Here is a 23310-nt window from a genome sequence, read left to right as displayed (position 1 = left end):
TTAGCGGCCCAGTACAGGTACTATCATGGAGGAATTTTGTCAAATTTCCATTTCATTGACCTACTGCTGATGCCATGGTCATCTTTCTCACCATAACGTCTACCTGTACATCTTTTTCTAGGCAAGCCTACCTTCCACACCTATCTTTCCCTTCTCCTGTATCTATAAGTATAATGGACAGATTTTTATTTTTTTATGGTGGAGTAAAGATGTGATGAGCTGAATTATCCAAAAGTGATTTAAAATGATAACAAGGTGGTCTGAAGGCACACGACTGAGGCAGTAATTTTTATGGCCCCGAAGGGACCATATCACATCCATTTCCCACCTACTTCTTTTTTTCTTTATGTATTTTAATAGACGTAAGAACAACTGCAACGAATTTTCTAGATAAACGGAACATCCAAGCGTTCCTCGGGGTTTCACCCAGTCCCCACACTGACTGGGCGGCCCTCCTCCCCACAGCACGTTCATTTGGAGTAGCGTTCTGTCTGCACAGTTTTAGCCACAACATCCCTGCCCCAGAACACTGTTCCCGACTCAGATGCAGTATTTTTTCCGGACTCCTCCTGGAGATCCGGGACTCTGAGCCTCGGTGATGCTCTCGCGCCTTCTAACAGAGTCAGAAACCCCGCCTCCTGCCTCCCGCCTCCCGCGGGAGGCAGACACACCCCTCCAGCCAATTCCATCCGCACTTGGAGGAGGCCTTCAGGCACCTGACTCCCAAGGAGTCAAGACTCTCAGAGGAACTACTGTTCTTCACGGGTTACACCTCCCGCCTCAAATCAGACGCTGTGGAAACCAGCCAGCCCGATTCTCCTCTGCCCTGGACCACCTCCACACCTAGAACGACGCCAGACTCCTTCAAGTTCACTCGCTTACCCGGTCCAGACCCACTTTTCCAGTTTGTGGGAGGCACAGGCAATGAGGGAGTGGTGTCCCTGTGTCTGCTCCGATCGTGACATTTCCTTGTCATTCAGTAGCAGGCGAACTTCTCAGAGACAGAGACTCTCACCATCCATAGGGACTCGTAGGCTAGGTTAGCACAGTCACTTAACGCAACCCGGGAAATCAGGTTATTCGGTCACTGGCTCAAAAACTTGAGGCTCCTGGCTGGCGTAGCTCAGTGGATTGAGCGCGGGCTGTGAACCAAAGCATCGCAGGTTCAATTCCCAGCCTGGGCACATGCCTCATTGCAGGCCACGGCCCCCAGCAACCATACATTGATGTTTCTCTCTCTCTCTCTTTCTCCCTCCCTTCCCTCTCTAAAAATAAACAAATAAAATCTTTAAAAAATAACTTAAGGCTAACTCAATGGTAGGCTTGAGTACCACTGATATTTATATGTTGTATATGTTCTTGGCAGGGAAGAGCCAGTCTGTAACACAGAGCTTTATAGAAAGAAATAATAGGAATTCTAAAATAAACATCACGGTTTTATATATCTTTGTAAGGTATGATCATCCCAATTCACATAAGCGTTCATCTCTACTCTTACCAAAAACACCTTAGGGATTAAAAAAAGGGCACATGTCTTGGAAATGGCATGTTAACTGTACAAACATAGTTCTAATATGTTGGTACCACCTTTTACTAAAATAATTAAAAGTATTATTAAATACATTCGCACTGACACAGTCGAGATCTAATAAAATATAAAGAGCTCCAGAAACACACATTATCTCCCATCGGTAGAGAGCCCTGTCCGATAACGCCCACTAACATCCGCCAGGGCACGGGTCAGTGAAAGCCACCAGTGAGGGCCCGGGGGACCGCGTGTCTGGGCACCACCCCCTCCAGCCCTGCGCTCTGCTGAGAGTGCCCTTTCCTCTGCCGGTTCCCCTCCAAGCCTGGACGACCTGCTGCGGTGCGGGGTGACGTTCGCGGCGAACATGGTGGTGGTGGACAAGGAGAGCACCATGAGCGCCGAGGAGGACTACATGGCCGACGCCAAGACCATCGTGAACGTGCAGACGCTGTTCAGGTACCGAAAGCCGTGCCAGCCCGGCCCGGCCCGGCCCGGCCCGGCCCCCTCCCCCAGCAGCAGGTGTAAGAGGGCACGTGGGGCACTTGCACTGACATGACCGCCATCCACTGGCTCCTAAAACACATGTTTATTCAGTGCCCGCTGGTTGACTGGTACTGCGTGAAGCTAAATATTTGACACCAGGTCAGTAAATCATTTTTAAAAATAAGTAGAACAATAAATCTGTTTCCGTGTGTAGTTTGGCCCGGACAAAGCCTAAAAAAAAAGCATGTTCGGCAGCCGTCATGACTCGTGGTGGACTCGGCGCGCTCTCACGGTGGATTGGTGCCGACCGTGGCCGGAGGTGCGCGCTCCCGTCCTGGCTAGCGCGGAGGGAAAGGTCGCAGGCGGTGAGGCCCCGCCTGACCTCACCCGCACCCTGTTCCCGTCTCTGGTCAGGAAGCTCGCCCCGGCCCGAGTTCCCGCCGCCATCACCTTTGGGTGACAGGGCGCGACCCTGTCCAGAGAAAAGTCCGTGCTCTGAGCCCAGTCAGAGTCCCCCGTAGATCAAGACACCTGTGCCACTTGAGATAATGCTCCTTGAAATCACTTGAAAATGCAAATATCTGAACTGCTGTTTCAGTTCCATGAGTTTGGCGGAAGTCTCAGTGAAATATCTGAGCTCCCAAATGGCAAAAGTCACTAAAAAACCATCTGAACTCTGTGGTCGGCTCCCCTGGCTTCCCCCTCGTAGCTTCATATTGTAGCAAAAGCCACATTGATGGTGATTACTCGTTTACAGTTGGAGCTCAGAATTCGGAAGACAGTCTGGATGTTCGTATGACCTTCAGCAAATTACTTCCCTCCTCTGGACCTCGATGTCTTAAGCACAGGTTGTTAGACACATAAAAATACCCATGCCTGGTGCTTCTCAATCACTCAGCAAATGTGAGCAGTGGTAATTATCAGCAGCACCCTGCCATCTGAGGTGCCAGCAGACTCTAACTCTTAAACATGCTTCTTAACCTTATGGAAATGGTTTCCCTCATTTGTATAAAATGCATGTGGAAAGTAGTTAACCCTTTTGCGGTGTCCATGCAAAGACAGGAAATCGGGTACACAAAGATTCCATCACGGCACCTGGAAAATCGACCCTGAACTTGTTGTATAAGAACCTTTTGCAGCAGCAGGAGAAGTACCCGCTGTAAAGTACTCTAATAAGGAGGGGTATTCAGAATGGAGGGAGCACACTGAGCTATATAAAATACTGCACTTACAGGCAGCATAGCGCACGCTTAAACCATGACAGATACAAGCAAGTCTTTTCTCTGTAGAAAATAAAAAAGGAAATTACAGCCTAGAAAATTAATTCAGAAGAATAAGATTTATAGCTGGTGAATAAAGTAAAATTATACTTTTAAAAAATGTCATGCTAGGCAGAAGCTAATTATAGTTTTAACCGGAAAGGATCCTAGGTCGTTCGAATTAAACATGCCATTTTAATTTTAACTTTCTGAGAGTTTTTTTCCCATTATAGTAACGTTGCTATGGATGGGACTTTTACTATACATTATCTGAATGAATTATTTTGAGTCCAAGATAATAACATATCCCCATCATACGGAGAGCTGTGAGGGCTCTAATTGACCATCTAAAACCAACTGACCGGCCGGAATAACTAAGGGCGGCTGCGCACGTGGTGACGGACCCGCAAAGGCCGCGGCCCCTGAGCGCCTGGCCGCGGGTCACGAAAGGATGAATGGTGACTGGATGAATAACTCTGGATCCCTTCGCTGTTAAGTTTTCTTGTCTTCAGCAAAACAGTTTAGAAAGTGTGCAGTTTTTTACGTGCACAGGCCCATCTCGGCTGAAGAGTTTCAATCAGAAATTTCAGAAGAACTGTTAGATGCCCAAATTAGACACTGGTGTTAGGGACTGGTCTCTATTAGAAACCTGTAGTCTTGGGGCACTGGGTCCAGGGAACCCTGGGTCCCCAAATCCACAGTGCTCCAGTATTTTCTATAAAGTGGCATCGAATTTGCACATGACCTGGGTCCCACCTCCCGTACACCTTCGGTTATCTCCAGACTACTGATGTCTCATACAACATACAGGCTAGGTGGCGATTACACTGTGTTGCTAAGGGAAGAAGGGGAAGAAAAAATAATATGTGTTCAGTACAGATGGCTGGTCTCAGAGTTCTCCCAGAAGTCTGTGGAACAAAGTACATAGTCTATTTTCCATCTTTATATTGGTTAGCATAACTAGGCATGTCAAATTTTTTTTACCAGATTAATTAATTCAGGCAGAGACTACTCCTTAGGTATCTGACACTTCTCCACAACCATACTCCCACCACTGAGTCAGACCGTAAGTCAACTGTAGACAAATTTCAAGTAGGTCAAACTAGATTATTTTTCGGTTATATTATTGCTTCAGTATGAGCTTTGTAACCCAAGGAAAAGAGATTGATTACATCATTTAATTTCTAAAGTGCTCTATATGCAAAAAGTATCTGGGTCATGCTAAGGCTCAGAAACAGATACACAGCATGAGCACATTAAAGATACTTAAAATACACCTATGAGACAACTCGAATTTTAAGTATGAAATGTTATACGTGGATATGAGTAATACATGAGAAATCTAAGAGCCACTGCGGTGAAATGTCTTATTCTTTAAGTCTTATTTAGTCTTATTCAAGTCTCACTTAGTTTCTCGGTTTTCAGTAGGTGGCAGGCTTAGCTAACACATCTGGTTCCTCGGTTTCGAGTAACCAAAGCTCCAGGTGTTCTCACGCGGAGCCGAGCAGGCGCACGCCACACGTTGTTGTCCCAATTCCAGCTCGCCCACCCCCGTCCGTGCCTGGCTGGGCCAGCCGTGTTGTCGCCCCTCTTCCTAAGACCTCGGATGTGTCTAGCCACAGGTGTGTATACTTCTGTTTGACGCCAGGTGTTAGAAAGGGATTATGTTATCCAAGCAATCACAAACTTATCCGGTTTGAAAAATGTATGTGAGAGACAAAAGCTGTATTTTTTTCAAAGAACAATTCCCAAAAGACAACATACATTTTCATGCGTCGGCAGCTCTGTCTTCCGCCCGAAAGTGCTTCTCTGGCCTCCTGTCTCAGCGGAGTCCCAGAGGTGTCCCACAGGCTCCGCATTCACTGGCATCATCACGCTACGTAACCTGTAAACATTCATTCAGCCACATTATCACCCCTAGAAAAACATGACAGTCCCGTAAACTGTGAGTTTTTGCAGTTTCCTCTAGGAGATTTTAGAGTCTAATTTAAAGGCAGGAATTTCACTTTGTACTTCTTTTTAGATCTTGCCGACCAGCGCTCCCTCTTCTGGTCACGTCTAACTGAGCTTGAACTTGGCACGGTGTTGCTCTCGGGGGTAATTGACAAGTTGTAGGGTAGAAGGGGTCCCCACATGGGGCTTCCACGTCCCGATTTTAGCTGACGCTTCCTTCATTAATTCTCACAGTGACACTGCTCTTTTAACACATTTCTGAAATAAATACTTCTGGAACTCCCAGGTGGTATGAGATTTGGCAGATGGATGCACTCTCTGGGTTCACCAGATAGAGAGGTGCCAGCCCCAAAATCAGTTGCTGTTTTCTTTCTCCCATCAGGCCACTCTTCTAATTTTTCAAAGGTCCCCCCCCAAAATTAACGTTCACTAAATTTGCTATCTTTGGGGACTTCTGAGTAAGAAGAGCTCCTGAAAGAATACAGATGGTATGGTACCGCTACACAAAGCAGTTAAACCATAGCATCCTCCTCATCAAGAGCTCACCTACAAAACCAAAAGCGCACGAAGAAGAATGGAGGAATTATTTGCTGTAACGAAGAGCTATTCATTAAAGAGGCAGGTGCACTAGCTGACAGGGACAGGGAGGAGTTGTCTTCCCAGCTGTCATGACCTAGCAGGCGAGCTCAGCTAGAGCGTGGATGACAGCAGCCGGCGTCCGGGGCCCAGACAGGGCGTAGCCAACCGCAGCATCAGACACGCGTGAGCCAGGGTGGGAGCCAACCACACGGACCTGCAGCAACTTTAAACTTCGTCTCCATTAGATTTGAGAGGAACTTTGTATAACAGTCCGGACTTCCAACTAGAGAGGACGAGGAGGAAAGGTAGGAGGAACGACCGTGCCCGTCAAGCAGAAACAGCAACGTGAGGAAAAGGGGAAGAGCTCCTGAAGGAGCGATGACAACACCTCTGAGAACCAGCACCCGAGGCTGAGCCCAGTCCGTCGCAAACAGCCTCGCTGAGCTTGCCCGCCCCTCCCAGGATCAGGGGCGGGAGTCTCCTCGGCCCGCCCAGGGCCCCGGCGCTGCTGCGGGCGCTGGTATCTGCACAAACACAATGATTCTTTAACGTTAGAAAGCGTTGTGTTGCTGATGCTCCCAGGTATTGCTGCGTACCCGGATCAAGAAATGCTATATTTGCTCTCGGAATGGACCGGAAGCTACATCTCACTGGCTGTTTCTTCCTGTGGATTTTATGAAACACCCGATACCACGGTTTTCAAAGGCTCTGATTAGATAAGACTCAAACATTTGTCCATGAAGTTGAACCAGGAGGGCAGGCAGTTTCGCGGGAAACTCAGGGTATTTGTAAGAGTTTTTCAGAGTCTTAACTGAGCTGGTGCCTGAGGCCCTGTGGAGGCAGACGGGAGGGTCAGGTAGACTGGGAAGGTCTGGCCCTGGGCTGGGGAACAGACCCTGCGGGTGTGCAGAGGCAGCGAGGCCCGCCCACCCCGGGGTAAGGGATGGTTCTGGCCAATCGTCACTGAGACCACAGAGGCAGAGCTGAGGAACAGCGTACACTCCCCGTATGTAGTGCTGGAGTTCAGAGACGGGGCTCCCCTTGTAGAGGTGCCATGGCCCCCGTGAGGCCCCTCGGTCCCTGTTCAGTCCCGTGGAAGCACCGCCACCTCCCTCCTGGGCGGAGCCTGGAACGAGAGCCAGGGGGCTGCGAAGCCGCCCGGGTGCGAGCCCCCCCGCCCCCCCCACTGGGTATTTCTGCCCTGTGCATTTCCATCAGTTCAAGTTCAAGGTACTGCTTCGGCCGCGTGGTGGGAGCTTTCAATGGCCAGAGCTGAGCTGAAAGGCGTCCTGCGTGGAGGACAGAGCTCAGCATCTCAGGAGGAGGCTGCCTCGGGGAGTCTCAAAGCGTGAGGGCCGGGAGAGCTACCGAGACACCAGCTGAAGATCATCAGATCAGCCTCAGCGGCCACCGCGAAAAGGCACTGGCGGTGGCATCGCCCGGTCCCCGTTTCCTGGGGCCGGGGGCGGGGTATATGTGTGAGTGTGTGAGTGTGTGTGTGTGTGTGTGTGTGTGTACGTGTGCGTGGGAAGTGAACGCGAAGCGAGCGCACACATGAAAATCCTCAGGCTCCTCTGGGAACAGCACTGACCTCGGCCTTCGTCTCATTTCATGACGATGAAATACGATTTCAGTTAAACCATTTCCCCTCCTCAGAAGCACACTGCAGCGAGCTTGGAGGTTTAGAGCTGCCCGCCGTGAGACTGGGCAGCCGCAGGAGAGCAGAGGTCCCCATCATGACCCGTGCGCTCATCGCGTACAATTTCTGCCAAAAGGCGCTATTAATCTCCTGCGTTTCCAGATCCATACTGGCCGCACGGCGACCTCGGGCATCCTGACCTCGGCTTTGGGGGTGGCTCTTCTATGCTGCTCAGGACTGTAGACAGAAGATGTGTCATAAAAGCCAAACTGTTGGGTTTATTTTTTTGTGTGTCATAGGGCTCACGTGTCGGTTCACAAGTTCTTTGGGAACCGGTGGCTCATTTTCCTGGCCTCGGGCGGGCCCGCGGGGGGAGGGGCAGGGCCTGCCGCGGCAGCTTCCTGCGGTGATGGACCAGCGTGGGGCATCACTCGCTCGGAAACGCAGGGGTTCGCGCCGCCCTGCATGCACGGCATCGTGGGCGTAAAGCACACGCCGTCTCGCCTTGCAGGTTGTTTTCCAGCCTCAGCATTATCACCGAGCTCACGCACCCCGCCAACATGCGGTTCATGCAGTTCCGAGCCAAAGACTGCTACTCCCTCGCCCTCTCCAAACTGGAAAAGGTAAGCCGGGTCTCGCTGTTGGGGCGTGGAAGAAATAACTCGGGGGTTGTCTACACGTAGAAAGAAATGCCGTGAGGTAGTAAAAATAAAAATGCTGCTTTGAATTCCTATCGGGGCCAAACTCTTCATGTGTAGATTTTTTTTTTAACGTGAATGAATGGAGTGGAACTATTTTTATCCCAAGTGAACATGCGGGAGACCCCGTGTCCCCTGCGTGGTCATCTTGTGCCACTGACACTTCTGGTAATGAAGCCACGCAGAGCGAAAAACGCGACAAGGAATAGTAAAATAGGAACGGGGATGACAATAACAGAAAAAAAACAGACATTTTCATCTCATTGCCCTCTGGACTTACTATTTTCCCTTGTTTGGGTGCACCTCCTAAAGTAGCCTTCCGCTCATGCTTACGGCACCACTGGCTGGGAGACTGCTTCCTTCACAAGTGCTTTTGAACTTCACCCCCTCCCCCAGTGCCGATGAAAGCCCGACTTGAGCAATCACAGGGTCATCACACACTGATGGCAGAAGTGAAGGAACAGCAATGTGAGGTTCACAGGGTGGTGCAATCAGAAAAGGAGATTTGGTCTCTGTCCCCGGCCCCGACACAGAGCTTCAAGGAACCCTGGGAACTTCCTGAGTGATGGGCGGGCCCTTTGTTGGCCAGACCTTTCCGTCTTACCTGATTTGATGCTAACGAGGCGGGTCCTGGAGGAGCCCGGAGGTAGTTCAGAGATAAGGCCGGTTCCCAGAGGAAAAGGCCCCACTTGCTTACAAGGTTGAAACTGTCAGCCCCTCATCACACCCCAGCTCCAAGGAGGAGCTTAATCGTATGGCTAATGGTCTCATTAACTATGCCTACATAATGAGACTTGGATGAAAAGCTCTGAAAAGCAAGACTGCAGATGGTCCTTCTTGGTGGACATAGTGACAGAAGAGGGGCATGCCAGAGGGACAGTCTTGTGCCTGGGGACCCTCTGCGCCTCCATGGACACACCTTCTCATCCGCTGTCCCTTCGAGTTCTTTACAATAAGATGGCCGTCCCGAGGTGCAGCACGGCCACCAGGTCTGTGAGCACTGCAGCAACCTCAGAGCCTGGCAGGGGTGTGGGAGGCCCCGGATGTGTAGCTGCGTGGACGGAGGTGCCGCTGGCTTGGAGGAGCGTCGGGAATCGGAGCAGTCTCGTGGGGCTGGGTCTCGTACCCTGTGGGGCTGGAGCCACGCCTGCGTAGTAGTGCCAGCGTGGGCCTGAATTCAGGACGTCCAGTTAATGTCAGAGCATTGATGTAGGGGCGCAAGTAGTCATGAGTGTAAACCATAGTGAACCAACATAGAGCAAAGGGATAAAAACAAACAAACAAACAAATGGAGAGAGCTTCTGGGAGAAATAAGCAAGAATATCAAAGCTGTTTTTAAATATATTCACTAGGCAAAATTTTACACATTCTCGATTTAAATTCAAGCCAATACATATTTACTGGGCACCATGAGCCGAATACCTTGGTGCAGGCTGGGAGTCCCACAGACGAAACGCACAGCATTTACGGTCTAACAGGCGACACAGATGCATACAAACCAACAAAAGCATGTGGTCTCACTTTGTTTTTCCCCTTTAACGGGCTGGACCGCTGTGTATTCATAATCTCAGGACGAGACCGGCTGAGTGGGGGTTCGGTGCTATCCCCCCACGCCGGATTTGATTCCTTAGGAAAATTCCTTACCTTGTTTTTAAGAAAACACTTATCTTTTTTCACATCGGCCCAGAAAGAATTTGAAGAGAATACTGATTAGTTTCTATTTCTTTTAAGTGTAGGGAAATATTGCCCAACCTAGTCTAAGGGAGTGACAAATGTAACTTATACGGACAACTATTTTCATGTGCAAATGTATCTGTTAGAAATAGAGTATCATGACTTTACACAGCAGTTCAAGCTGCCACTGACCACAGGTCTGTGTTCCCTTGGAATTCACCTGTTGAAACTTGACCCTTCACCCGCTGATAGGAGGAGGCGGGGCTTCAAGGAGGCCACCTGGCCTTGAGGGTGGGGCTCCCGGTGAATGGGAAGGATTCAGGATTTTGTAACAGGCACCCTGAGAGCTTCCTCGGCCCCTGCCCTGGCAGGCAGGTGAGGACACAGGGGGAAAGCAGGTGGCTGTGTATCCTTGAGGCATCTTTGTCGGTCTTTGGTGTCAAGGTAATGATGTTGTGATAAAGTGAGTCTGGAAGGGCTCTCTCCTTGTCAACACGTGGGACGATGCGTGAGGAGGTTTACCTGGGCAGGAAGGTGTGAACGCAGGCTGCTCACCCACGTGTCTCTCTCACACTTCTGCACAGAAAGAACGAGAGCGCGGTTCTAACTTGGCTTTCATGTTCCGACTGCCTTTCGCCGCCGGGAGGGTGTTCAGCATCAGCATGCTGGACACACTCCTCTACCAGGTGCGTGCCCTTTCTTCTTGCCTCTCTGAAACGAAATGTTTGCTTGCTATTCCGCTCAGGCTTTATTACATACATGGTAGATCTAGTGTTTCGCGTCCGAGCGGTTCACTTAAAACTGGCTCTGAAAGTGATTCAATATTTTATTGCATGTATTTAATGACATAAAATTTAATGAAACATTTTATAAGAAAATCTTGGTTTTTTTTTTAAGAATAAGCTAGGGAATGACTTATTGGCATTCTTCAGTGCCAGGGTCCTACAATGTTAACTGTGACATCTTAATGCATGTGCTATGTTGCCACCGTCATAGCACCAGCCTAAAAAAAAAAAAAGCTAAGAAAACTTACTACTTTTAAAAAACAGCCTTAATTATAATATGCCTTTTACTTAAATACAATAGATTGGTGCCAATAAACTGATAAACCAAGGATGTTTTAAATATCTGCTAACTATTGCCTACCTCAGTCAAATATAAGAAAGATTTTACAGGTGAGAACCATTTTGATTATTCTGGAAGGCCAAAGCTAACCTTGTCATTTTATTGTAGCTAAGAAGTTCACGGAGATGCTATTTTACTCAAATCTATTTTAATCTTTTTTTCTAACTCTCCCAGAAACTGAGCAGCGGTAACATTTCAAATCCTCTGATTGAAAAAATCAGACAATTCCTATCTCCATTATGAGAAAAAAGATATTCCTAGGGTGTTAAATGATTAGATGGCTTGAATCTCAAGTTCAGCATTGAAACATTTCGTTGTGCTGATTTACTGTTTGGCGACATGTTCCATGTGCCCTCTAGTGCATTGCTGGACGGAATGAACTAAGGCAAAGACAGCTGAAGGCTTTCTAGTGGCTAATGATGCCCCCGAGGGCTCCCCTACCAGTGTCACAGGTCTCGAACCATCAGCTTGTGCCAGCCGAGAGCAGGGACAGCCCAGCCCAGAGAACTAACACGCCCGTTTGCCCAGAAGTTTCCAGACACACTGTGTGGACCCTGCAGGCGGCCGGCTTCCCCCTCCGCCCCCCAAAGTTACCCCGCACATACTCTGGCCATGGAGAGCGGGTGGGAGGGGAGGACTGTTTCAAGAGCAATGCCGAAACAGAAGGATTTTTATCAGCTAAATGCGGGCATCCCTCTGCACCAGAGGTCTTCAGACCTTTCAGCCTCGGTAGCTCGCGGTGAAATAAAATCTTCTTGAGAACAGTCTAACATACAGGCTAACGTAGTACCTGCCCACTTACCTTCTCCTGACATCCCATGAGATCTTTTCAGGGTCCGACTTTCAGACAGGTAAAGAGTACCCACTCCTGGGTTAAAAGAAGATGCTGGAAATCATGTACAAAATTCCTAAACTTATATAATCCGCATTCTGGTATTCATGTCCCAGCCTCCAGGAGACTGACGCACCTCGAAACCTCGGCCACTTCCGAGGAAGGCCACTTCCTCGGCCTGAGCAAGGGGAATGGCTGTGGTTTCTTATGTCCCGCTCTAGGTGGAAGGGTGCAGCCTCGTGACAATGACTCTCGCTGAAATACATGAGTGATCAAGAAACAGTTTGGTAGATTTATTTACAAGGCATCATAACTTGTTGAAAGTCTTTGCTATGCAAAATAAGTAGATTATTCTATAAGGAAGGGGAAGGGAGGGCAAAAAAGATTAATGTGAGAAAGAAACGTTAATCATTTGCCTCTCACATGTATCCCCAACCAGCAACTGAACCTGCAACCCAGGCGCGTGCCCTGGCCAGGAGTCAAACCCTGGAATCGAACCAGGGACCGTTTGCTTTGCGGGAAGACACCCAGAACCAAGCCACACTGGGCAGGACACAGATTATTGTTGAAATTTGTCACATTTTAGCACTTGACGACCAAGCTGAGAGTATAATTTCACACAGTTTATTAAACAATTGTTGTTATGTTATGGTGCAATGCCCTCATTGCTTGGAAGTTTTTCCTTTCACCCACAGCTAAGAATTAACTGAAAATATTAGAAGGATCGTTAACACTCTAACTACTGCATAGCATTCTAGCACCATGTCAAAATATATCTTACATGTTTGCACATAAGCAGTCTGATGGTATTTAATGCTAAACTATTTATTAATACTTAGTTATCAAAATATTAGAAATTTATTGTAGTAGCACTGAGCTGAATCCAAAAAATGTGTAGTATTTTATTGCAAATTTTAGTTCTTTCAAGTTTTTATATATTCCCTGTTTTGTATCAACTCATTTGTTGTTATTAAAATCTAAAACTTTGTATTGTGTCTAATAGCATGCATGAAATTTTAGCATAACAAGATAGTCTAGAAAATATTTCTAAATACTCCCACATCTCCTTATGTTCAGCTTAACTGTACATGTGTATTTAGGATGCTCATAAGATCAAGTTTTATTTCCTGTTTTGTAGGGGCTTAATGATATGTTTCGAGAAACAACCTTTTAGCAATAGTACGAGGCTCACATGTGTGGCTGTTCTACACCTTTCACAATTTTGTTTGTGTTGCAGTCATTTGTGAAAGATTATATGATTTCTATCACCAGACTTCTGCTGGGATTGGACACTATCCCAGGATCGGGGTTCCTTTGTTCTGTAAGTTAATAATCTTTGGAATGAAAGATTATGCTGATAAATGGTCTGAAATCCAACTCTAATGGATATAGGCTTTCTCTTCTATATCATTTTTTCCCTAATATGCACTGAAAGCATAGCACTATCGATTTTTTTAATTTCTTATAAAACGTTAAATTAGCAATCCTGATAAGTAGCCATTCTGTAGAGAATACAGAACAGGTGTTTTTCTTTCTTGCTGGCCATTGAGACAGGCTGTGTCTGACCTAAGATACCCTACTGTGGACAAGAAGGAATCACATGGTTCAGCTGATCTGTAGTTGTTTTACAAAGGGGTACACTGCGTCCGAGAGGGTTTCATGAAGTGCCTCACCGGCAAGTCCAAGTTGAGGTCATCCAAGACGGACGAGTTATGTATGCCTCCCGTCCGTGTGTCCCGTGCCCACTCTGCTGACACCTTTCCCAATATGAGTGTTGTCCTCACTCCGAGGGGCGATTCCCTTTCGTACCAGAGTGCCCTTCGTACCTGAAGACTTTTAGCACCAGCAGACCCTGTCCACCACACTCCGGTAGTAGCCTCTAGTTATTACAACATTTAAGAAGTCTCCACGGGTTTTCCAACAGCTCCCAGTCCCTCGGCGGTGACCACTGTGTCCTGACACTGAACCAATCCAAGTCACACTGCCGCCAGTTGAGCAGGTGGCCCCTTAGGTTGGGAGAGCCGCAGGGATAAGACTGAGATGCGGTGCGTTAAATGAGTTTACTACCTGGATAGGCACTTAGGAAACAGCATGCCCAGATTTTGAAATATCAACAATTTCTACCTTTCAGAAGTGAAAACCGCTAGGGTTTTAGTTCTTGAGAAGAGGATATGTAAACAATGCCTGTGTGTTCCAGATAAAAATCACGGAGGACGACCTGTGGATCAGGACGTACGCCCGGCTCTACCAGAAGCTGTGCTCGTCCAGCGGAGACGTGCCCATCGGCATCTACAGGACCGAGTCGCAGAAGCTGACCACGTCTGAGGTTTGGGCCGACACAGTGTTCGGTGCTTGCGTTTAACCCGCTGGGAGGCCGCCATTCCCAGTCTCGGCCACTGATTTCTGACAAATGTCACAGAAACAAAAAGGATGCTGTCGGAGCAGATGGAGGGGGTTTTCCCATGCAAAATCTCCTCAAGTGTTTGTTCAGTAAACTGCGCCAGCATTTCTCAAAATGTTGTTGGCTGAGGGCCTGTTCTAGAGTTTGTGAATCTGAGGCTCCCAGGGTCTTGCGTAGGTGTAGGATTTTTCATTTCCAGGAGATTGTTGGGGAGCAAATTAATCGTGAGTGAACTTCTGATGCATAAGAAAGGTTGTTTTCCACCTTCCTAAGAGACTCCCCCTGTCCGCTGTTAGCGTTTGGAAGGGAGCAAAACCAGGCCAAACTGGTGAGCCGTGTAACAAACGTTTTTCAAAGTTCTGGTTGCAGACCACCCTGGGGCCCAGGAAAAACTCTTGTGGCAGTGCCAGCCCTTCCCGGAGGGACGCTCGGTGATTTGGGAAGCACACTAGAGAGACAGCAGCGGTGTAGGTAGAGTTTCTGATGCTGCATGCAGACCCAAACTTACCCATATTTTGATTTGGGCACATGATGTGGTTCTAAATAGTTTATAGTTAGTAAACCATCACATTTCAAACTAGACTCTTTAATAAGATACAGACTTTGAATAAATGCACTGCCCTATCTGTATCTGTAAAAGCGTTTCATATAAATGATGGTCTACATTCTTAACATATTTTTCTCTTTCAGATACCTCAAAATTACTTGAAAATTTAGTTACCACTTCTTTCTCCTTTGGTCTTACACAAAGTTACCTCAGCTATAAGCCTCTACTCAGTTATATGCATTTTAATAGTCCATGTGATGGTTAAACGCATTTGTGATCAAATCAATGAATCCTTGTACACACAGGAGCTTTCTAGGAAGAATAAAAGTAAGGGAGCTTTTCGTTTACTGTTAAAACCTAGAGTTTGACTTGAAATGGGTGGCATGGAAGCCAGCAGAAATAGTTGTGTTTGCCTGAGGTGCTTTGGGGTCTCCCTGTAGCTGCAGGATCCCGTTCACACTTCCTTCTGGCCACCTGCTGCTGAGCCTGAGTACGTCCCGCATTTACTATGGTCCCTGCGGTTCACACCCCCCCAGAAAGCAAGACCCAATTAGAGAAAACCAGGAATGAGTGACAGCAGACACACAGCAGGCAGTTAAACATGGGAGCATATGTGGTCAGATGTGCCTAGAATTTTAAGAATATTGGACCTCCCAAATCATTATCTGGTTAAAGTTGATGACAAGGGCCTTTTACACCTAAGCAATTAACCGTTTCATATTTGAACCTGGTGAAGTACCGAGAAGATTTCCATACTGCAGAGTATTGTCATGTTCAGACCTTATATGCAGGCTTTGTGAGTTTGAACAGAGTGAATTCTGATGTTGGTCAAGTTCATATTCGTGTCGGTTGTTTTGTTGTTTTAAGGGACTTTGTCTTATGTTGTTTAGGATGCAGATAGGGAGAGGATATTTGAGCTTTTGGGTTGCTATTGAGGAGCATTCAACTTTACACATTAGTCAATTCTTTCCATCACAAATAAAGATCACCTTAAGAAAATGTTTATAAATCTCCATATAAAAAACACTTATTGTTGGCAAGATAAAAGGAAACTGGGTTAAATAAACATACCATCTCCTATCTTCCTGTATTAAACTCATCTTTTGGCACATATATTTATATTTAAATTTTATATTCTGCCTATTATAAAAATTAGAATTTAAATAATTAAAGATAAAAGTAAGACCATCAAGCATTCAGAGAAATATATGGGGGCAGAGAAATTAATTTTACCCTACATCTAAAATGAACTGGCTGCCACAGGTGAGCTGGAATTCTACTTTATTTCAGTGGTAAATAAAGTGAAAATAGAACTCTTGCACTAAATAATAATTGTAGTCTAATGACATGCAAGGATACAAGTTCATCTTGAGAAAGAGTTGTTTTTCGGGTCACTATGGAAACAATGAGAATATTACATGTTTCTCATTTACGAGATTTATAAACCATGAGATACAGGTTCTAACTTCGGTCGGGGTTTTCCAGGATGCGAAAGAATCATTAGAATAAACATCCCTTCAGTCGAACTTCTATGTAAATAAAAAGAAGGGGGCAGTATTTAAATATCAATTCAGGAAAGACATTGGATTTTTTAATGGAAACTGGACCCATGTAAGAGGACAAGGGAGTCCCCCGGTTGGTAATGAGGGGACATCAGGGATAAAGAGCAACCTGGAGCAGATCGAAGGCTTCGGAGACATTTGTCCAGGAAGATGACATTTGTCATCTCCATGTTCGGACAGAGATGAGGCCATTGCCCAAGAGTGAGGGTGAACTATTGATAAATGCATACCTAAATAGTCAACTGGTGAAATGGTTATGACTCAAGGAATACAATTCTACCACCACCAACAAAAATCATACAGGAGTGAATGGCCCCCATGCTTCCTGTGGAGCTCATCTGTAAACTGTACTCAGTGATAGCACGCTCTGAATTTTGATCTAACCAAAGTTACACTTGAACAATTTTGAAATAAGGAGAGATGGAAAAGGTAGTGGGATAGGTGGAAAAGATGGTTAATTCCTCTTCTTCCAGAATAAGAAGAGAAAATCAATAATAGCTACCAACATATTATATAGAGTCAGAGCGATAAAAAACAACTATCCAACTAAAAAGGTAAACATAGATGCATCCTATGAGAGGAAAATAAAAGAGATTATTGGGTGAATTTCTAGAAAAATAGCATTCTCTATTTAAACAATATCTATAATTAATAAAAACAACAACTAAGATTCATAGCCATTAATAAGTCATATTAGACCCAATCATTGGTTGTTTCTGCAGTTTATACATTCAAGTGTTAAATTCTATGTTATTCTGCAAAGAATGTTCCCTCAGAGGCCAACATTTCATATATGTTGATTATAAAGATGGTAGGCCTTTCTTCCTTATTATTTCAGAGTTAAAAAATGCATTTCAAAGGCAGATGCAGGTTTTCATGTTATGCCATTTCCAGTTTGTCTCCCGTATCTTCCAATATTCTATGTAGAAAACAAAATTTTGTGAACTACATCACTGCTTTGTCTGTAGGAGTGGAAAACACACCGGATCGTATGGAAGACACCTTTGAGAAGACAAATGGTGATAAAGGATATTCATCATTAAAATTATACAATGTGTAGAAGACCTGGAACACGATCTCCGTGTTTTCTGGGGGGCTATGTGTGGGTGGGAGGAGGACAGAGAGTAAAGTGGGGGTGCAACAGTGACAGGGAAATCAGGCCAGGAAACGGGGACAGCCCCTCTGCCCTTTTTGTCCATGCCAGGGGAACTACCAACATCGATGGGTCTATTTTTTGTAAACATCATTCTCTTCTGGTTCTTCCACCCAGTACAGGATGGGGAAGGACTCATTTTCCTCTTGGTGGCAGAAAAGAACAGTATTTCTGTCCACAACCCTTTATCCACAATTCTGAAATCCAAAAAGCTCACCAAACTTATTTGGTGGCCAAACTTCACCTGAATTGTCCTGAGACTATGATGTTCCTTATTCCAGTGACTATCCACACTTTTCACTGAAGAAATAATCATTTTTATTATAAAATGCTACCCAAAACCCACTAAGGGTATAACTGACCATAAAGTATATAACACAGTACTATCTTTCCAACATCTGAAAAATTATGAATTAGTTAATGTTTCTATCAGGTTTTTTTTGGGGGGGTGAGAAAATATAGAACTGTGTTTTCCCTCAGTATTCCAGTGTACTGAAAATTGCATTTGCTTAAAGTGTCATATAATCAGTAAAAAATACACTATAAATTAGAAAGAGATTATTTTAAAGCACATGAAAGTACCAACCTTTGCACAACACATGCAATAAATCGGTGGCCTACTTCAGTCTGATTGTCGGTTGCCTTCAGAGGCAATAACTCCTGTACCTTTAAAAACGTGTTTATAATGCAGTGATCATGACGGCCCCACCTACCAATGATTATGCCTTTACTATTAAACTGGAACATAGAGTTTTATTACATTTGATTAATATATCAATAAAAGTTTACCTTCTATAAAATCAAATTATTAAGAATATTTTACTAAGGGTTAAAATGGAATGATTTTGAAACTCTCGCTGCCAATTTCCTGCTATCACTCACTCCAACGACATCCTGAGATAAAGCTTTAAGGAGCCTATAATCAAATGTCTATTGTGCATTTTTAATATTTGTAACAATAGTTAGAATGCGAGACAATGAGCTATACTTCAGTTACATTCTCTCTCCCAACACATAACTGAAAACTTCACTGCTACCCAATGAAATGTCTTAAAACTGAAGAATAAGATAGCATAATTTTTATAACTCTGAATAATTAGGGTTATGTGATAACTGAGCAGATCAGTTATCAGACTGTGTGGCCAGTGTGAAACCTCACAGTAGTGTTTGTGAGCTTAGTTCAACTTATACAGGAGGGAAAGACAATCTTATTGTAATATCTGAGTTTTAAAATTTTTAACTTTATAAAACCATCTTAAGATCCACATTTAAAAATAGTACAGATATTAATGCCACAGTGATTATTGAATATCAATAATTATATCAAATATTTCCTTGTGAATATAGTAGTTTCATCACCTCTTATCAACTGTTTTATTTTATTCTATTTGCAATCGTTATTCTTTCTATCAAATCTTAGAAAGACAATTTTTAGCAGAAAAAACAAACAAAACCATAAATTGAAGCCAAAAAAAATCTAACAAGAACAACTTTCTAGTAAACTTTACATTTTATTAATTTTATAATTCCATTCAAAAGCCCTGTGATCAATAATCAAACGCAGAGGTCACACACGGCGCACGGCCATCTGTCAGAGTTCATCCTCACTGCGGCTGTTTCGTGGATTTGTCCAGTCATTGTCTAAGCTGCGCTTTGTTGTGTGTTTTTCCCTCCCTCTGTGTCAGTCTCAAGAAATAGCCCCACAAGTAAGTATTTTGTTTTCCTCCCTTCGATCAAATAGTCTGACGTGTGAATTCAGAGCTGTTAGAGGAAAAGAATGTTCAAGACTGAATTCAGCATTTCCCATTACAAAATAAGGCTTGAATTAAGCCAAAATATGATAAATGCTCTGTTTTCCAGGAAATGTACTTATATTTCCTTAATAGAATTACAGACTACTTTCACCGTTCGTCTTCAGATGCCGTGTACGCACCGATTCAGTCACACGTCTTCCTGAGTGGTGTCATCACCAGCTAGTGTCCCCAAGTGCGGTGTCTACTGTTAGTGCCATCAGAGAGCTGACGTGAAAATTTCATGCCTGCCATTGGATTTCATTACCTCTCGGTTAATTTGATTTTCCCGAATCCGCTCCCTTCATAGCACAGGCAGAGTAGCCACCATCTTCCTGAGTAGACTCACACGATGAAACATCTCTAATGGGTTGTTGATGCCTAACAGATATCAAGTCAAATTGTTTGTTGCTGGATTGGAAGGTAGAGTACAGGTACAGTCCTCTCCCACCTGCGGTTTTGTGTTTGATGCTTCCAGGTACCTGCAGCAAAACCACGGTCCAAAAACATGAAAGGAAAAGCCCAGAAATAAACAATACGTAAGGTTTCAATCGTGCGCATTCTGCGTAGCGTGGAGCAGCCTCACGCCGTCCCACGCTGGCCGGCCTGGGACATTGAGTCCCCTTTGTCCAGGGTGTCTGCTCTCACTTACACAGTGCGGTCAGATAGTGTCAGACAGAGAGAGCACAGTCACATCACTGTAATTACAGCACATTGTTAAAATCGTTCTGTTTTATTACTAGTTACTGCTAATCTCTTACTGTGTATGATCTATAGATTAAACTTAATCGTAGGTAAGTATGTATAGGAAAAAAAGCAGTATATGTAAGGTTCAGTCCTGTCTGTGGTTTCAGGCATCCACCCGGCCTCTAGGGTCGCCTCCCCCACGGATAAGGAGGGACCGGTCTATGTCCCGGCCATTTTTTATCGATACTCTTTCTGGCCTTGTTTCTGGTACAAGTCATGTATTCAGTCATTTTGCCTGGCCCCGTGAGGAGTGGACTTGGACCCGGGTGGTCTGAGTTTCAGTGGTGGCTTCTCCTCTTGTTAGTTGTGTGGACTTGGGCTTTTCTCAATGTGTAGTGGCATGGAGATTGAGTAGGGAGCATACTGTTGTCAGTTCACGCGTTACAGAAAGGAGGAATGGGCTAAGTGACTTTTTAGAGGAAGTGGCAAGTAATTAATTGTGTGCCAAGCGGATAGAGCAACACAGATCTTACTGCATTGTTATGCGCCGGCACCACTGGTGAGGGGCTGGCGCTGCTTCAGAAAGGGTTTGTCGGTCCGCTTACACTTATCAGTAAAATATAGGGAGCGTTCCTGGGACCTGGGTAAATGCCTTGTAATCTTAGTCCAATATAGATATGCTGACCAACCTCAAGTGCATTCTAATTCTCACACACACACACACACACACACACACACACGGAAGTGTGAGCTCATTTGTAATTTTCTTTCACTTTGTCTCATAAAAAATTCTACTTAATGTTATAATTCTTATGCATAATATTTTCTAGCTCTATTGATTCTTACCTTATTTCTGAGCCCGTGAAAGCATTTGTTACTTGCACGAGTCACTGTCTTTAACTTACTAAGAGTCTTGCGGGCACCCTGATGAGCAAGAAGCCACGTCAATGAAAGCAATCCCCGTGATTTCATTCAACGCCCTCGTCTGGGCTTCCTGCCCCCTCCCCTCCCTAAACTGCGAGGGGTCCTGCCGCGCTGTGCACAGTGGCTGCAGGGAGTGACTGAGCCTTCTGTCACAGGGGCTTGCTGAGTGGCTGCCGGAGTCTGCCTATCCGGGAACGGAGAGGAAGTTGTAAGGTTGAGCTAGGTCGTCTTCCCAAGGGAGGGGTGTTCTCTGAGCGACGGTCTCCTTGGATCAGCAGCACTGTTCTGTGTAAGGTGTTTACATAAGAATATGCATGCTCACACCTACCAAGTCATATCTCGTTGTACCTGACATCGGTCTTAGAAACTTTCTTCCTAGTGGCTCACGTGTCCCTAAGTGGCATGTGCGTTAGGACAGTGGTACTCACGTGTGAAAGAGAAGGATGTGTGTGTGTGGGGGGTGTGTGTGCAAGGTTTGGGCGTGGCGGGATGGCTGCTGTGCCCCTCTTTGTGGTGCCTGCACGTGCTCAGGCCTTTTCCTGGGGACCGCACGATGCTGGAGGCGAGGGGACGGCGGGCCCCCATGCTCGCCCTGAGCGGCGGCACAGGGTGTACACACACACACACACGCGCGTGAGTTTGAAATCTCTGCTTTTAGGTGATATGTTCCTGGAGTTCTGGAGAGTGGTTAGTAAGAATTGCGCCGGGAAGGTATCCGAACTGGCCCGGAGACTGTGACTTTGCTAGGGCAAACTGTTTGAAGACCTTTCTGCATGTGTTTAACCTGGCTGCGTGGTCGCTGGTCTTCTATTTAATCATCTTTTGTTTGTTTGTAAGTCAGTGTGGGAGTTTACAGCTATTCAGGTGCACAAGAATATTATACACACACACACACACACACACACAATACTTATGTATAATACATATTGTGAAAATCTAAACATACATACCCCAAAGGATATTTTATGTACAAAGAAAACACGTTCTTATACGTCATTATGTGTGGCCATAAAACACATTATGTAGTTAAGAAAAACCGCTGTTTCATTTCTTATAAACCGGAAGCTAACGATGCTGAGACCAGCTGACCTTGCTGATCTGACCCTCGGCCACGGGCCCACTGGTTGTCAGTAACAACCCAGAATGTCTTCTGTCGTCAGCCAGGTGGCACCACTTCAGCCCGTTATGATGATGCTAAAACTGTTCTGAAGGGAGAGATGAGTCCTGATTACCAACACTCGCTTTCAAGCTACTGGGTGAAGCGATTTCTTCTAGAATACCACTCTGCTCCCCAGGTCGCTCAGCAACCTGAGACACGAATGGAAATCTGAGCGAACCCTGGATGAACTCCTGTGTGCGCATGTGTCTGTGTCGTGCAGAAAAGAACCTTCCGTGTATTTTGTGAACCTGACACTTCCCGCGCTTCTGAAAAGAATGCAAGCAGATAGAGCTGGTTGAGGCATAGGAAACACTGTCTCCTTTATGCAGTTTTCAATTCCTTTTGTTGGGAAGAAGTACTCTGAGCCTTTCTTCAACCATATCAAATGTGATAGATATTTGGAAAAATCCTATAACCTTTACAAATGATGCTTTAAATCTACATGAAAATTGCGGCCACAGGTAATTCTCATTTCCTTATTCAACTGTGTCAGCGTGTTCCCAGGGCGTTTCCTGTAACATATGTCTCCGTCCGTTCCGGCTGCTGTAACAAGATGCCACAGGCCGGTGGCTCACAAACAAATGTATTGCTCAGAGTTCTGGAGGCTAGACGTCTGACCTCAGGGTGCTGCACTGGCAGGTAGGGACCCCCTTTCGGTCACAGACTTCCTGGAGCCCCACATGGCCAAAGGGGTCAGGGAGCCCTCTGGGGCCTGCCGCTCTTATAAGGCAATGCACCCCTTATGGGGCATCACCCCCCGACCTAACCATCTCCCAAAGACCCCACCTCCTAGCACATCATCTTTGGGGCGTTAGTACTTCAGCGTATGAATCTTGAAGGGACTGAGGTCAGATCACAGCAATGTGCAAATATCTTCTTTCATTCTCACGAACATGAAATCTTGTTTTTTTAAGTTAATAACGACATTAGGCTTTTGATAATAACAGCACAAAAAACAGGTCGACCCAGAGCCCTGCCATTGTCCATAGGAAGGGCAGAGAGGAGCTCACAGGGCTAGTACAGAGCAGTGAGTCTCCACTTGCACTCAAACCCACATTGTCTGCAGGCTCCCCGAGCTTGCCCCGGCCAGTGGGCACCTCCGAGGGGCTGCTCACAGCACCGTGGTCTCTGGTGAGACAGAGTCACGGACAGAGAAAACCGCACTGAGAAAATCCCTTCTCTGCCTGATTCATACCTGTTTTTTACCTTTTTAACTCATTATTTCTTTTCTCCCTTTTATGTTTTTTTTAAATGTACAAGATAATGAGCCATACTGTTAGCTACTATGTATTGAGCATTTGCAGAGACAGGGCACTA

General features: G+C 45.7%; 1 protein-coding gene across 2 annotated transcripts in view; it reads left to right on the top strand.

The window, feature by feature from the left end:
• KCNT2 (potassium sodium-activated channel subfamily T member 2) overlaps window positions 1-23310 on the top strand; it is a 197293-nt gene that overhangs the window by 156026 nt on the left and 17957 nt on the right. For both annotated transcript variants that reach the window (XM_045817680.1, XM_045817677.1), the window contains 5 exons: window positions 1850-1984; window positions 7953-8064; window positions 10398-10499; window positions 13008-13091; window positions 13968-14096. In XM_045817680.1, the coding sequence (XP_045673636.1) occupies window positions 1850-1984; window positions 7953-8064; window positions 10398-10499; window positions 13008-13091; window positions 13968-14096 (562 nt within the window). The remainder of the gene's footprint in view (window positions 1-1849; window positions 1985-7952; window positions 8065-10397; window positions 10500-13007; window positions 13092-13967; window positions 14097-23310) is intronic.

The sequence above is a fragment of the Phyllostomus hastatus genome, unplaced genomic scaffold (assembly GCF_019186645.2).
Source record: "Phyllostomus hastatus isolate PE091 unplaced genomic scaffold, TTU_PhHast_1.1 phas_contig_148, whole genome shotgun sequence".
NCBI lineage: Eukaryota > Metazoa > Chordata > Mammalia > Chiroptera > Phyllostomidae > Phyllostomus > Phyllostomus hastatus.
This window is presented reverse-complemented; position numbering and strand designations above follow the sequence as displayed.